Here is a 17,520-nt window from a genome sequence, read left to right as displayed (position 1 = left end):
TTAGGTTGATTTAGAAACATGTTACAAATTCTTTAGACTTTTGATTAAAATTTGTTTCAGATTATCATTATTCAAACTTTAAGAGAGTTCATTAACTACGTACTCTCTGTTTGATCATAACAAACTTTCTATGATCATAATAGTCAATGATACTCATGAAAATATTTCCTAATCCAGTGACTAAAAAAAGTGTTTTGTTTTGCTACCATGAGGAATTTCTGAAAAACCAATGTATATCATTATATAGCATTATATGTCATACTTGAAACATTTTTCTATCTCTCCTAAACATAGAAATAGTCTAGCTTATACATATACATTGCAATATATATTTGCATTTTAGTCACTTGGAATGAAAGCTGGAAAAAGTAATAACATTCAATGTAGCATGTAGGTGATTTTTACAATACTTTTTACAGTATTAGAATATTCTAGACCTTCAAAAATATATAAATATGTTAAATACAAAGATCATTCCGTAAGATAAGTTAGAGATGACTGTGTAAATACACAAAATGCATAGCTCTGATACCTTTATGATGAGGGGAGGATTGCTGTTTAAAACTTTCGGGAGGCATTCATCTGAATCTTCTGAAAATGGTGGTTGAACAGGGAACAGATGAGCCTATCAAATATAATTAAATATAAAGACTATGCAATGTCTTGTTTTCATGACAAACTACATTCAGTATATTAGCACTAATGACATTCAGTATATTTAGTACTATTTGGAATTCATTATAAAGAAGACAAGACAACCAAATTTAACATCTTTAGTGTTCCTTACAAAAACAGCTAGCATTAAAATTATATATACTCAAATACACTACTGTCTAAAATGTTACTTTCCCAAAATTACTGGATCCCTGGCTTCCAATAATAGAAACAAATTTAAGAAACAAAAATTCTCTGAAGCCACTGAAGGATACAAATCTACAGAAATGGTAAAATAAAACAGAAACACTCATTTTCCAAGACGAACATTTGAATGATGAAGACAATGCTATTCCTATTCATTTTAAATCATTTCTTCAATATAAATTCTAAAATTTCCTTCAAAGAATACGTATTTTTATTGCCTTATATTTAAATATTTTAATAGTACCTATATCAATAGCATATAAAATTAATTAAAAATGCAGGCCAATCTAGTATACGCTCAATACAGAAATGGAAACTTTCCGAAGAGAATTACACTAGAGATAACTCATAGCAAGTTTAACTAACTGTTCATTCAGTTTAGTTTTCTAACATTAAGAATAAATACTAATACTTTTCCTCAGGAAAAAACAAAAACAAAAAACACTATAATTAAATGATGGTTATAACTGACACATTTCTTGTGAAGTCGCAGGAAAAAACCAAAACCCAACTTCACAAAATGGCTTTGGGCACAACAACATGCTGATGAGTGTGCTACCAAAAATAAAACTCTGCGGTCCAAAACAGAGAAGTACTGACAGAAACTCAATACTAACCTCTGTGGCATAGATTTTGAAGAGTAGCCATGAGACGTACCAAGTCATCAGGACAAAGACACCACACAGCCAGACGTGGTAGAGCAACGAGAGATTCAAGAGGCCCCTCACAGTGTCAAGAGGCCTATGAAACTGCCTATGAAAACAGAAATCACTACTTAATCCTGTGGGAAGACTACAGTCTAAGCATTTAAGAGACCTGGGGCCCCAAACTGAGAAGCAAATCCTGTTTCTAAACAATAATGATGACAAATCGGTCTTCTTTGGTACTCTATACAGTTCTCTCACTAATACTTTCTTATAAAGAACACAAGGGAGCCTTGAGGAAAGAGTAGACCTAAACTAGCTCTCAGTTCCTGGCATTTCAAATCCTCAATGCCATTTTCTGTGACAGAAGACGACTCCCCAGGAGGCTGGGTAAAATTTAGTCGTGTTGTTTTGTAGCCTGATACTTAAAAACCGTTCAACAAGATCAGCACCTCTCCTGGACCAGATTTCAACTCCATCTGTATATGCATAAACAGTTTCCTAAAAGTTAAGGGCACAAAGTTCTATCTAAAAATAACAAACTCTACTTTTAAAACCATTTAAGAAACTTTGTTAGAATGCTAAATAAAGAGAACACAGGCAATCTTACCAAAACCTTGAACAGCTCAATTTGCAACATCATCATAATTCTACAAACAAATAGGACTGGAACTTCTGACTCTGCTGTTTGTAAATGCTGTGATTTTGTTAATCACTTGACCTAACCTACCCTCAGTTTCCTTATCCACATGGTGGCATAATCTCTTCCTTCTATCTCTTAGGGCTTTTAGGAGATTTAAAACAGTTTATGTTAGGAGTGCCCAGCATAGTACTTGACACTCCTTGGGGCTGGGAGAGGGAAGGGGGGAAATAATTGTTTTTTCTGCTTTTAAATAAACATTACTGAGGACCTGGCCAACGTTAAGACCAGAATACCATACACTGCCATGGAAGCAGAACATTTTTTAAGGGAAAAGAGAAAAAAAGTATTATGTTAAATTTCTATCAAATATCATTCTTTTTCTATTTGACCAAGTTTAAAATCTGGGCTAACATAATAAGTGACCTGCCCATTTGGTTTCATATCTAGTGATTAAGCAGACGACCATAGTAAATTTTACCAAGAAACATTTACAAGTTAGGAAATGAAATCTACAGTGCAGAAATCATAGTATCTCAAACATTCATAAATGTTAACATTCTCACTTCTCAAAAGTGGTAGTAGTTAAGGGACCTCCCTGGTGATCCAGTGGCTAAGATTCCATGCTCCCAATGCAGGGGGCCCAGGTTCGATTCCTGGTCAGGGAGCTAGATCTCACATGCCACAACTAAGACCTGGCACAGTCAAATAAGTAAAGAAATATTTTTAAAAAATACAATGAAAGTGTTATTTTTTTTAAGTGGTAGTAATTAAGATCATACAAAAAGTATCACGGTGGAATAACCAATAATTAAAAGAACAAATAGTAATAGAGAAGTTTGTATTTTTTTGCCAAATAAAAATTAAAGCTTTACCTATATGCAAAGTGCACGTGGAAACAACTGGAACAATAAAGCCCAGTGCTTTATTTACTCCACCGCTACTTAGGAACTTCAGCTGGCCACATGACACAACTCAAATCTGGTTTCCTCACAGGCAAAATTAAGAGTAAAACCACAGTATGGTGCTTATCTACTATAACATAGCATAGAATGATTACTGAGGAGAGAAACAAGAGAGGTATGCCTATAGAACTCAAGTCCACTTATATAAAAGCTATACCTAACAAAAAAGGAATTATCACTGCTTATTTTGGGGGAAAGGAACTGGGTGACTAGAAACTGGGTCCAACAGAGTCACTGTATACCCTTTTATATACCACTGGGATTTTAAATTATGTTAACTATAAATATACATTCAAAAATGAATACAATTCTTTTAAAAATATTTTTTTGGCCATGCTGCATGTGGGATCTTAGTTCCCCAACCAGGGATCGAACCCATGCCCTCTGCATTGGAAACATGAACCCATAACCACTGGATTGCCAGGGAAGCCTCTGAATACAATTTTCCTTCATGTAAAAGCTAAATTTAAAGTAGCAAACAACTAAAAGAATGGAAACAATTAAGATAATTAAAATTAGACTTGTCATGTGACACTTACTCATCTACCCGAAGGTCCATGGCAGTGCTAATCCAAGCTTTGGGAATATGACCTGAGAGGGGGAAGAAAAAAAAATACCATGCTATAATCATATAAAATTAACAAAATAAACCATCATGCTTTGGAATATGAGATTGATGAGATGACCAAGTAGACACAAAGACCTCAGTCAAAATGCTAGAGTTGGATTAGGAATGGGCAGGAAAAGAGAGTAATTTCTAGACAGTCCTTGCTTTTCACAGGTTCAACATATACATATTTTAATTACTATAGTTTAATTAAATAACACCAGCTCTCAACAACACAATGCAAATTTCAGTTACTGGCATCAGCTGTATCCAACTGAATATAGTACTCTAGTTTTTCAGTAGTACACAAATCAGCATATAGACAACAGCCAGACATTCTTTTTTTCAAAGTCTGTTAATGATTAGTCACATCTCTTATTCAGTTCTGGCAGAGACAGCAGAGCATATAGTTGTGTTGCCTCCTTATCTCCCATGATAAATGCTCATGACATTTTACAAAAACGAAAAACTGAAAGAGGAAACTGGACAGAAAGACTAAAGTGCAACAAAGAAAGGAAAAGTGTTAATACTGAAAATAAAATCTGAATGAAACACAACTGGAATTACAGAAGAATTAGCTGACTGTGGATATGCTGAAACAGCTGCTATGTCAGCCTAAAGGGTACCAGCCAAGCTGACTGCAGTAGGTTAATAAAAAACAATAAAGTGTTAACATTAAAATGACAACAATCCATTTTTCTACATGCTTTTAATAATTAACTAAAGATTTTTAACAGCAGACAACACAATGGCCTATATACAAATAGAACAATTTTATAAAATTATTCCACAGAAAAAAGTAGGACCAGGAAATGTTCAGAAACAGTATGAAAAGAGTATTTATTTTAGAATGCTGGATTTTGTTTATATTAATGTGTTGCTATTTGCATTAAAGTCTTCCACTCAACTTGTACTGCTCATTATACTAAATAAGCTGCATCTTTGTGCTTAAAACTCACGTTAGTATATTCTATAGTATTTCTTTGTGTGTATGATCAGTTGCTCAGTCATGTCCAACTCTTTGCAACCCCACAGACTGTAGCCCACCAGGCTCCTCTGTCCATGGAATTTTCCAGGCAAAAGAATACTAGAGTGGGTTGTCCTTTCCTACTTCAGGGAATCTTCCCAACCCAGGGATCAAATCAGAATCTCTTGCGCCTTCCTGAACTGGCAGGCAGATTCTGAACCACTGCACAACCTGTGAAGCCCCATAATATTCCTTGAGCAACAAGAGATTTCTGTCATATTAGTTATTGTTGTTCAGTCACTAAGTCATGTTCGACTCTTACAACCATGAACTGCGGCACGCCAGACTTTCCTGTCCTTCACTATCTCTGGAGTTTGCTCAAACTCATGTCCATTGAGTTGGTACTACCATCCAACCATGTCATCCTCTGTTGCCCCCTTCTCCCCCTGCCCTCAATCTTTCCCAGAATCAGGGTCTTTCCCCACGAGTTGGCTCTTCACATCAGATGGCCCAAAGTACTAGAGCTTCAGCATCAGTTCTTCCAGTGAATATTCAGGGTTTATTTCCTTTAGGATTGAACTCGTTTATTAGTAGCAAGTTACAAAAATGTTATAAAAAGGAATATGTTATTATAATGACCAAATGATATACAATATTTTCTTTTTTTAAAGAATACATTTTTTATGAGATAAAAACACATAAAACTTCTCATCATAAAAAAAGAAAAAAAATTTACCATCGTTAACCATTTTTAAGTTTATAAACACTGTACGGTGCCTTGTCACACAACAGATCTCCAGATCTGTTTTACCTTGTAAAACTGAAATTCTATATCCATTGAAGAGAAGCGAAAAACAAGGAAGAAAGGGAAAGATATACCCAAACAAATGCAGAGTTCCACAGAATAGCAAGGAGAGATAAGAAAACCTTCTTAAATGAATAATGCAAAGCAGTAGAAGAAAAGAGCAGAATGGCAAAGACTAGAGATCTTTTCAGGAAAATTGCAGATATCAAGGGAACACTTGCAAGAATGGGCATGATAAAGAACAGAAAAGGTAAGGACTTGATAGAAGCAGAAGAGTAAGAAGAGGTGGCAAGAATACACAGAAGAACTATACAAAAAAGGTCTTCAGTTCAGTTCAGTCGCTCAGTCGTGTGACCCGCAAAACCATGATGGTATGATCACTCACCTAGAGCCAGACAGCCTGGAGTATAAAGTCAAATGCGCCTAAGGAAGCATTACTTTGACAAAGCTAGTAGAGGTGATGGAATTCCAGCTGAGCTATTTTAAATCCCTAGATGATTCTGTTAAAGTGCTTCAGTCAATATGCCAGCAAATTTGGAAAACTCAGCAGTGGTCACAGGACTGGAAAAGGTCAGTTTTCATTCCAATCCCAAAGAAAGGCAATGCCAAAGCATGTTCAAACTACCACACAGTTGCACTCATTTCACATGCTAGTAAGGTTATGCTCAAAATCCTTCAAGTTAGGTTTCAACAGTACATGAATCAAGAACTTCCAGATGTATAAGCTGGGTTTAGAAAAGGCAGAGGAACCAGAGATCAAGTTACCAACATTCACTGGATCATAGAGAAAGCAAAGGAAATTCAGAAAAATATCTACTTCTGCTTCACTGACTATGCTAAAGCCTCTGTGTGGATCACAACAAACTGTAGAGAATTCTTAAAGAGATAGGAATACCAGATCACCTTACCTGTCTCCTGAGAAACCGGTCTCCTGACCTCCTGTATGTGGGTCAAGAAGCAACAGTTAGAACCCTACATGGAACAACAGACTGGTTCCAAATTGGGAAAGGAGCTATATACTGTCACCCTGCTTATCTAACTTCAATGCAGAGTACATCATGGAAAATGCTGGGCTGAATAAACCACAAGTAGAATCAAGATTGCTGGGAGAAATATCAACAACTTCAGATATGCAGATGATACCACTCTAATGGCAGAAACTAAAGAGCTTCTTGATGAGGGTGAAAGAGGAGAATGAAAAAGTTGGATTAAAACTCAACATTCAAAAAACTAAGATCATAGTATCCGGTCCCATCACTTCATAGCAAATAGAAGGGGAAAAAGTGGAAGCAGTGACAGATTTTATTTTCTTAGATTCCAAAATCACTGCAGACAGTGACTGCAGCCATGAAGTTAAAAGATGCTTGCTTCTTGGAAGGAAAACTATGACAAACCTAGAAAAACCTAGATTAAAAAGCATAGACATCACTTTGCTGACAAAGGTCCATATAGTCAAAACTATGGTTTTTCCAGTAATCATGCACAGATGTGAGAGTTGGACCAGAAAGAAGGCTGAGCACCAAAGAATTGATGCGTTTGAACTGCAGTGCTGGAGAAGACTCTGGAGAGTCCCTTGGACAGTAAGGAGATCAAACCAGTCAATTCTAAAGGAAATCAACCCTGAATATTTATTGGAAGAACTGATGCTAAAGCTCCAAAACTCAGGCCACTTGATGTGAAGTGCTGACTCATTGGAAAAGACCGTGATACTGGGAAAGACAGAAGGCAAAAGAAGAAGGTGGCATTGGATGAGACAGTTGGATGGCATCATGGCATCACCAACTCAGTGGACATTTGAGCAAACTCCCAGAGACGGTGAAGGAGAGGGAAGCCTGGCATGTTACAGTCCACTGGGTTGCAAAAAGTTGGACACAGCTTAGCAAATGAACAACTTTATCCACTGAACAACTCCCCTTTCTCCCCTCCCTCCAGCCCCTGACAACCACTATTCTACTCTCTGTTTTCTACTAGTTTGACTACTTTAGATACCTCGTTAAGTGGGATAATGTAGTCATTTTGTGCCTGTCATATTTCACTTAGTATAATGTCCTTAACGTTCATCCATGTTGTAGTATGTGACAAGATTTCCTTGTTTTTTAAGGCTATTACTGCATTAGATGTATATGCCACATGTCTTTAACAATATTCTCTCTTAACTAAATAGTCTTTGAACGTTTCAATCTAAATATAAACATTTAATCTAAACAAGCAATCAGTTGGGCTAATCACACACCTTCTACTGTTACTGTTGTTCAGTCACTAAACTGTGTCCAACTCTACGATGCCATGAACTGCACCACGCCAGGCTTACCTGTCCTTCACCATCTCCCTGAGTTTGCTCAAACTGATCTCCATTGAGTCAGTGAGGCCATCCAACCATCTCATCCTCTGTCACCCTCTTCTCCTCTTGCTCTCAATCTTTCCCAGCATCAGTAGGAAATATATGAATACAATTAAGAATGGCTTTTTAACTGACATTTCCTGAGTTGTGAGCTATTACATACACTGTATCAAAAAGGAGAAATTCTTACCAAGAAAATAATATACAATGCAGAAATTTCTAAGCAGGAACAGTGATTCCACACAACTATGCTTAACTAGCAAGAGCAGAGACCTCCTGAAGCGTAAGAACTTGTATTGCTGTGGAAAAAAAGAAAACCAGAATCAAATGACACATTCAAAGAAAGGTTCTACTTTATTCTAACGCAAGCACACAACAGTTCACACATAAAAAGAGAAAGTTTATTCCAGAGGTAAAAAAAAAATCAACTATCTCTGATGTTAAAATATTTAATACTTTCTTATACAACATCTCATTTATATGACATCAGAAATGAGAAAATTAACAATATCTATTAGGTTGGTGCAAAAGTAACCGTGGTTTTGCATTGTTGAACTTTGCTGTTTGATATTGGAATACATTCTTAAATAAATGTGGTTATATTTAAGGTGTATTTCTCGCTTTATTTATTTATTTTTTTGCTTATGACTCATTGCCGCTGCTGCTGCTGCTAACTCGCTTCAGTCATGTCCGACTCCGTGCGACCCCACAGACTGCGGCCCACCAGGCTCCCCCGTCCCTGGGATTCTCCAGGCAAGAACGCTGGAGTGGGTTGCCATTTCCTTCTCCAATGCATGAAAGTGAAAAGTGAAAGTGAAGTTGCTCAGTCATGCCTGACTCCTAGCGACCCCGTGGACTAGAGCCTACCAGGCTCCTCCATCCATGGGATTTTCCAGGCAAGAATACTGGAGTGGGGTGCCATTGCCTTCTCCTATGACTCATTACTTGCTGTTTATTTTGTATTTATTTTAGACTAGGGCAATGATGTTAGACAAAAAGCAAATCTAAGCGATTTTCTTATTGAAAATGGGTCATAAAGCAGCAGAGACAAATCAAAACATAAACAATGCATTTGGCCCAGGAACTGGTAATGAAGTACAGTGCAGAGGTGGTTCAAGAAGTTTTGCAAAGGAGACAAAAGCCATGAAGATGAGGAGTGCAGTGGCCAGCCATCAGACGTTGACAACAACCAATTGATAAGATCACTGAAGCTGATCCTCTTATAACTACACAAGAAGCTGCCAAAGAACTCAAAGTCGACCATTCTATGATCAATTGGCATTTGAAGCAAACCGGAAAGGTCAAAAAGCTTGATAACCGGGTGCCTCGTGAGTTGACTGCAAATTCAAAAACCATCATTTTGAAGTGTTGTCTTCTGTTATTCTACACAACAACAAACCATTTCCCAATCGGATTACAACGAGTGACAAAAAGGGGATTTTATACAACCAGCAAAGACTAGCTCAGTGGTTGGACTGCAAAGTAGCTCAAGATACTTCCCAAAGCCAAACTTGCACCAAAAAAAAGTCATGGTCACTGTTTGGCGACTTGCTGCCTGTCTGATCCACTACACCTTTCTGAATCCTGGCGAAACCATTACACCTGAGATGTATGCTCAGCAAATCGATGAGACCCCCTGAAAACTGCAGAATGGGTCCAGTTCTTCCCCAAAACATCTGACTGCACGTCACACAACCAACGCTTCACAAGTTCAAAGAACCAGGCTACCAAGTTTTGTTCATTCGTCATATTCGCCTGATCTCTCGTCAATCAACCACCACTTCTTAAAGCATCTCGAGAATTTTTTGCAGAGAGAATGCTTCCACAACCAGCAAGAGGCAGAAAATGCTTTCCAAGAATTTGTTAAATCCCAAAGCACAGATTTTTACAGTACAGGAATAAACAAACTTATTTCTCATTGGCAAAAATGTGTCACCTGTAATGGTTCCTATTTTGATGAATAAAGATATGTTTCAGCCTAGTTATAATGGTTTAAAATTCATGGTCTGAAACGGCCATTAGTTTTTCACCAACCTAATATAATAAGGACTATCAAGATGGAGTAAGTATAAAAAAACATAACAATTAACAGCTAACACTTTTTGGACACTTACCATATACCAGGTACTATTCCAAGCACTTTAAATGTATTAATCCATTTAAACCTCACAACAACCCCCTATTATTATTTCCATCTTACAGTTGAGAAAAACAAGGCACAGAGAGATTAAGTAATTTAACCAATGTTACCAGTTAGCAAAACAAAAATCTGTGATTTTAATGCAGGCTGGCTGGCTTCAGAGCCTGAAACCTTAAAGACAGTATATAATGCCTCTACACTAAAATTTTTCACATGGGCTTTGGAGAAAAACAGGAGGTCATAAAGAAGACGCAAGCCTAAGAATCAGGAGACGTGAGCTGTAATACTGCCTTTTTCTGTACAACATTAAGTAAGTCTCATCACCTAATTATCTGAAAGAGAATAAGGCTGAACCAGCTAAACAGTTCCTCAGTGGGTACCTTCCAATGTTAACAATCTAAGAGTAAAGAATCAAGCAAGAAAAAATATGAAAGGTTTTTTCTGAAAAAAATTACGCTTCTTGTCAAACAAGGGTTGTGTACCCTAAAAATGCCAATGGGAAAAATATTTTTATATTACTGGAGAGGATCTGTGGAAACCTGAAGAAGCAAAGACGGACTCCCCAAATTCTGGTCTTTCTTTGTGTTTATAGGGCTGGTCTTCTTTAAGGATTTCAGAAGCAGAAGGACAGCAAAGTCCTTAGGTAGAGGTTTTGTCTTCATACCATATCTGCAGATTCCAACAGTATCTTACAAAAAGCAGCCCAGGTGAAATGAATACTTGGTCACTAACCACACAGCCTGAAGTATCCTGGTTTATTAAAATACTTTCAAAGTCCAAGATGTAGAATTGCACCTATTCCACGCAGTCACTGGGTGCTACCACTATCTCACCTTCACCTCCCAATAAGAAGGGCGTAGTTCCTATACTGTTACTACTGCAGCTCTCACCTCAACCATCACTTACAGGGGTCCAGAGAGGCTACAGCAGCAGTTAGATACACAGAGAAAGCTAATATACCCTCTTCTTGCTCCTAAGGTGACATGCTTTTCAATTCCTTGTTGGGTTCTTCTGTGATTTGGCTATGAGCTATCCTTTACCTATTCAAATATTCACTATGTGTCAGGCTCTATAAATCTTATCTCATTTAATAATCTTCCAAATAGTCTTCTTGGTGTATAACTTACCAAGCCTATCTTGGTATTTATTCATTTCTTTGTACCCTACTCCACACCAGTGTTGTGCTTTTCCCTATCAGTCAGTCATTAAGAATCTAATAAGGGCAATAGAACTGAGTTTTGTAGCAGAAGCAAGTTTAAAGAAGAAAAAAAAAATCTAATGGACTAACAGCAAATTGGTTAAAATACTGTATTTTTAAAGAGATGTAATTTTTCATATTGTTACATGAAAAAGTAGTTACTGAATAATATGTGCGAAATAAAAATATTTATGAAAACCCCAACCCATCAAATATATAATATTACAGCCACTATATTTATAAATGTCAATGAAGGGTCTGGAAAAATATACAAGAGTGAATCCAAAATTTTATCAAAAGAAATTACAAAAAATTTAGCAATCAAATTTTACAAATGCACATTACATGGTATAAACAATAATGTATCAGTTCTGCCAATACTGGACTCTCCTTGTTCACTCCCTTACACATCTGTGATGTTAAACAGGCTTTCACTATTAACAGAAGTCCATAAGGAGCAAGAGATTTGGGAGTAATCTAATTTTTCTCTAGTACCTTCTTTTCTTCATTTTCTATATTCTTAATGATGTTTCAATCAAAGATGATTCACCATGGATATTTCTATGCAGGATTTTGGGATCTTTCTCCTTGTGAAATTCTGAGGTAGCGAAGATGGCACTCAAGCTGCTTTTAACTCACCTTCACAGGATGGGAAGAACTTGTAACAGGACTCCCTGTCATAGGCTCACAGACAGCAGAGAGGTAAGCGCCAGTCTTGCCTATGAGCACTATCTCTTTGCAGTAGGTGTATTTTCATCAGATTGTTCTCAAGAATGCAACAGGCATGTGAAAACTTCAGTTAAACCAGGAGAACCCTAATCCATCACACTCTAATATTTACACTCTCGTGGCACATCATTCATCTATACATCCCTCCCCTACACTCTCCCTCCCAGACTGGGTCCTAGCGCGAAGGAACTGGTTCTAACAGTTTTACTCCAAAGCCCAGGATTCAGTATGCCATACAGCAGGAATGAAGCGAATAACAGCACAGTCAAGAACAGTGGCAGCAGGCTGCAGAGAGCCTGGATGGCACTGGAGAAACCCCAACCTACCTTTCTCTCTCCTGCCAGAGGAGGGGACAGCTTCTACCAAATTAGTAAAAACCTAAGTGAAAGACAGTCTAAACTACCCCACTCAAACCAATCAAACTTTTATTTATTCAGAATGTAACTAACATGTTCTATACTTACTTGTACATCCTCAAGCTAATGAGATTCTTAGGTTCAAAAACAAGCTGGCAGCTGCACAGAGGTACTTTGCCTGAGTGTCATCTTCACCCTCCCCCAGCCCTGCTTGGTCACAGCAGCTGCCACTACCTAGCAAGGAGGGAAAGAGTGGAGCAAAGCGGTACTCTGAGAGACGCAGCAGGAAGGGTAACTGCAGCTCCCAGACACTCAAGTCTCATGAAGACAAAGATCTCCTCTCCAAATGGCATTTTGAGCATCTCAGTCCTAAGTTTCACTGATCAAAAATGAATTAAGCAGATGAGGCCAGTTATATAAAGAATCACCAGGGCAATTTCAACCCAGCCAAATTTTGACATAAGGAAATGCTCAAATGACAGCTTACCTGTATGATGGGAAATGGAAGGTAGTTCATATTGTTAATAAAATATAGGAGGCTATAGCTATAGCCCATAAATGCTCCAGCCAGTAGGAAGAAAAGGTGATACTCATTTAAGCAGGTTGGTACAGCAGGGCTATCTAAGCTGAAAGGGAAAAGTTAGGTTATTAGTTCAATAGCCAGGGACACATCACCATTTAGGCTCAATATTTACTGAAGGCAAAGCTTTGACTTAATTACTTAAGAAATGCCCCGAATTCTAACATAAGGGTGTGTTTCAGGTTAAGTGTGGGCAAAAGATTAACAAAACCCTTTCCCCTGATGCATGAGAATTTGATCTTTACTTAAAACTAAGAAGCATCCTGTGGTTCTGGACCCAAGGCATGACATAAATTTCCTGCTAATCACTTCTCTTAAGAAGCATGGGCTTGGCTGTTACTTTTGCAGAAAAACCTTAATAAAGCTTCCCATTTTAAGAACAAAACAAAAAACACAACTCTAGCTCTGCTCATTTGGAAATCTGGTAAGGGTAAGAATGTCTCCTCTGACAGTAACCAATGGTGCTTTTGAGTTACTGGTAAACTGTATCTGGGCTAGGAAGGACTGTAAATGAAGGCTATATACCTGATAGAGATGCCATAACTTTGGGCTTCTCTCTGTGTTGTCTCTTATAAGGAGGGAATCCTTCATGGGAACCCTTTCACTAAAGAACATTTACCACATTAGGAAAAAAGCCTGCCCTATATAATAGTCACTGGGGAACAAAAGGAAATCAAGTATTCAGTAGTCATGAACACTGTATAAAAGCAATGGCTAATTGAGGGCTTAAAGCCTACTCCAGAAATCTTTTTTTATTTTTAAAATCAGAATATCAACTTGGTATTTATATCAATGTCATCTGTTCAAGAACTGTGTTTCAAAATTATAAAAGTGCTCTACTGAAGAAGGTAGTTGTTAATTATTTAACATTTGTTTTCATTCTTCCCATATTATCCTTCCTTCAAACCCCAACCTAAATGCCACTCCTCCCACAAGCCATGTATGAATCCCTCCCTGCTTTCTGAACTCCCACAAGTAATAATCTGCACATTTCACTTTCTTCCTGTTACATCCTATTTCTCACACACTTCTATTCCTCTCCTCATATATGCATTTGCACCCATGTCTTCCATCACCTACTGTTCTCAGCTCTGAAGGAGTTTGTAGTCCACATATATGTAAATCATTCTAATAAACCCAACAGCGTCTGGCATAGCACCTTGCACAGAATGGCTTAAAAAAAAACTGCTGAATTCAACAAACATAAAACATCAAAATCATTTGATGTATGTATGTGAGAAAGCACTTTTTAACAGAAGTCTGGAAAGTAAAGAATGTCCATAAACTATTAATGTATACAGGTCACCTTTGGATTAATAACTAAACAAGGACCCTTATAAAAAATATATGGAGTATTACCTCTCGGTACCAGTGCAGGGAACCACAAGGAAGCTGTACTGGCCCTTGGTCATCACTGTAGCACACCAAGCCATCAACATTCCCATTGCAGCGTGCATAAAGGAGTGCATGAGCTGCTGCGGATGAAGGATCTTTCCTATCAGTGCCAGTCTTGAGCAGGGAATGGAAGGAACAACTGAAAGGAAAACACGAGACTGTGGCTTTAACATCCACGGCATATAAAGCAGGGACCTAAACTCTTTCCTCCCCTCCTTGCATAAACACTTCAAAGGGCAGGAAGAAACCGAGTCAGTATAAAACACAGTACAGAAACCTTCTAAGTTAAAATAACCTGAAAAAAGACTGAGTAAATACAGATACACACAGAAAAAGAAAAACCAAAGAATCTAGAGATGAAACCTAAGGATAGTATGATTAACATTTTTCATTCTTTTTAATTAAGATTTCCAGACCCCTCAAATAGTGCCTACCCTGGCACTCCCCTTACTCCTATAAAGGAATAAACAATAATTTTAAGATAGTGCCTGTCTTCCAGCAAGTTGTCCTTATTTCAGCATTCTGAATTGACAATATATAGTTCATCTGGAAAAATAAACCACAAACTAGGTAAATAATGAAAACGCTGAACACTAAAATAAATGCTTGCAAGGTGAACTCAGGTAGGCAAGAGTGGGTAGGAGGTGAGGCATGCTGGCCTTTGAGAACAGCTGGCACAGGGTTCCGTGACCTATCTTTGTACACAGTCTTCTTTTAATTCTGACGGTATTTAATACACACCAAATATGGTGGAAAACTAAGCACAATGGGAGAGGGCTTAGGTGCTTTACAATTCGGAGAAGAGGATGCTATCACCTTTCCCTCCCTACCAGAAATGCCCACAACGCCTATTGACTGTAATTGACTTATATTCCAAATCCTGAAAGATGATGCTGTGAAAGTGCTGCACTCAATATGCCAGCAAATTTGGAAAACTCAGCAGTGGCCACAGGACTGGAAAAGGTCCGTTTTCATTCCTATCCCAAAGAAAGGCAATGTCAAAGAATGCTCAAACTACCGCACAATTGCACTCATCTCACACGCTAGTAAAGTAATGCTCAAAATTCTCCAAGCCAGGCTTCAGCAATATGTGAACCGTGAACTTCCTGATGTTCAAGCTGGTTTTAGAAAAGGCAGAGGAACCAGAGATCAAATTGCCAACATCTGCTGGATCATGGAAAAAGCAAGAGAGTTCCAAAAAAACATCTATTTCTGCTTTAGTGACTATGCCAAAGCCTTTGACTGTGTGGATCACAATAAACTGTGGAAAATTCTGAAAGAGATGGGAATACCAGACCACCTGAGCTGCCTCTTGAGAAATTTGTATGCAGGTCAGGAAGCAACAGGTAGAACTGGACATGGAACAACAGACTGGTTCCAAATAGGAAAAGGAGTTCGTCAAGGCTGTATATTGTCACCCTGTTTATTTAACTTATATGCAGAGTACATCATGAGAAACGCTGGACTGGAAGAAACACAAACTGGAATCAAGATTGCCGGGAGAAATATCAATAACCTCAGATATGTAGATGACACCACCCTTATGGCAAAAAGTGAAGAGGAACTCAAAAGCCTCTTGATGAAAGTGAAAGTGGAGAGTGAAAAAGTTGGCTTAAAGCTCAACATTCAGAAAACGAAGATCATGGCATCTGGTCCCATCACTTCATGGGAAATAGATGGGGAAACAGTGGAAACAGTGTCAGACTTTATTTTTCTGGGCTCCAAAACCACTGCAGATGGTGACTGCAGCCATGAAATTAAAAGACGCTTACTCCTTGGAAGGAAAGTTATGACCAATCGAGATAGCACATTCAAAAGCAGAGACATTACTTTGCCAACAAAGGTTCGTCTAGTCAAGGCTATGGTTTTTCCTGTGGTCATGTATGGATGTGAGAGTTGGACTGTGAAGAAGGCTGAGCGCCAAAGAATTGATGCTTTTGAACTGTGGTGTTGGAGAAGACTCTTGAGAGTCCCTTGGACTGCAAGGAGATCCAACAAGTCCATTCTGAAGGAGATCAGCCCTAGGATTTCTTTGGAAGGAATGATACTAAAGCTGAAACTCCAGTACTTTGGCCACCTCATGTGAAGAGTTGACTCATTGGAAAAGACTCTGATGCTGGGAAGGATTGGGGGCTAGAGGAGAAGGGGACGACAGAGGATGGGATGGCTGGATGGCATCACTGACTCGATGGACGTGAGTCTGAGTGAACTCAGGGAGTTGGTGATGGACAGGGAGGCCTGGCGTGCTGCGATTCATGGGGTTGCAAAGAGTCGGACACGACTGAGCGACTGATCTGATCTGAACTTATACCAAACCTTCTGATGTCACTAAACCTTTTTATATGCTATATTTTCCCCCTAGAAAATCATTTTTCTTCCTTGTCTACTTAATATACTCACCATTCAAGGCTTGGTTTAAACGTCATCTCCTCAGGAAGTTCACCGTGCTGGGTAAATGGTGCTCCTATATACTCTCCTACTATCAAGTGTATTACCTGGATACACTGGATATCCAGTGTCTCCTATTATCCAGTCTCAACATTAATTGTGACCTCTTGGGGAAAACTGGGACCAAACATCTCTTATCCCTACACAATCCATTGCATAATGAATGTTGAAGGAATGAGCCAAAGTGACTAGTCAGGCTTGAAGAAAGACTAGATGAAGGCTTCCCAGGTGGTCCAGTGGTTAAGACTTCACGCTTCCACTGCAGAGAGCACAGATTCAGTTCCTAGTTGGAGAACTAAGATCATGCAAGCCATGTAGCACAGGCCCGCCACCCCTCTCCCCGCACCAAAAAAGCTAGCTATGAGTCAAGGGGTTCTACAGATGGCTTGAATAGAAAAAGAGATCCATCAGCAAGTAGTGAGGGATTAGAAAAGCAAAGGAAAAGGGTATATTATAAAACCCAGAGAACAATGTGAAATTATATATCATATCTAGCCAGGAAGTACTAAAGAACTAAAAAGAGGAATGAAGTTATAGTGGAAAAAAGAAGTATATGAAAAAGCTTCTCATTTTACCTCAAGGACAGACTTAAGGAATCTGAAAAGGCAGGAAGAGCAAGGAGAGAAATTGAGAAAAAGTAAAACACTCTAAAATCTAGCAGGTGATTCTCCCAAGGCAAAACATATGATATTTTAAATTCTGTTGTTCCAAAATCACAGAATTATAAACTTTAATATTTGAAAAGGACCTCAGAAATCATCTGGTCTTGATCTCCTACTCTATAAAGGAGTTATTTTTATCATATATCTGCTAAATCACAACTTTAATCACTAGCTGTGAACTA

General features: G+C 38.3%; 1 protein-coding gene across 1 annotated transcript in view; it reads right to left on the bottom strand.

Moving 5' to 3' along the window:
* The window catches only part of NDC1 (NDC1 transmembrane nucleoporin), a 59,842-nt gene that overhangs the window by 34,994 nt on the left and 7,328 nt on the right, over positions 1 to 17,520 (bottom strand). The window contains exons 4-9 of the mRNA XM_005903594.2: positions 14,193 to 14,367; positions 12,741 to 12,879; positions 8,021 to 8,129; positions 3,650 to 3,701; positions 1,479 to 1,614; positions 533 to 625 (exon numbers count right to left, since the gene is read on the bottom strand). Of these exons, the coding sequence (XP_005903656.1) occupies positions 533 to 625; positions 1,479 to 1,614; positions 3,650 to 3,701; positions 8,021 to 8,129; positions 12,741 to 12,879; positions 14,193 to 14,367 (704 nt within the window). The remainder of the gene's footprint in view (positions 1 to 532; positions 626 to 1,478; positions 1,615 to 3,649; positions 3,702 to 8,020; positions 8,130 to 12,740; positions 12,880 to 14,192; positions 14,368 to 17,520) is intronic.

This window comes from Bos mutus, chromosome 3, assembly GCF_027580195.1.
Source record: "Bos mutus isolate GX-2022 chromosome 3, NWIPB_WYAK_1.1, whole genome shotgun sequence".
Lineage (NCBI taxonomy): Eukaryota > Metazoa > Chordata > Mammalia > Artiodactyla > Bovidae > Bos > Bos mutus.
This window is presented reverse-complemented; position numbering and strand designations above follow the sequence as displayed.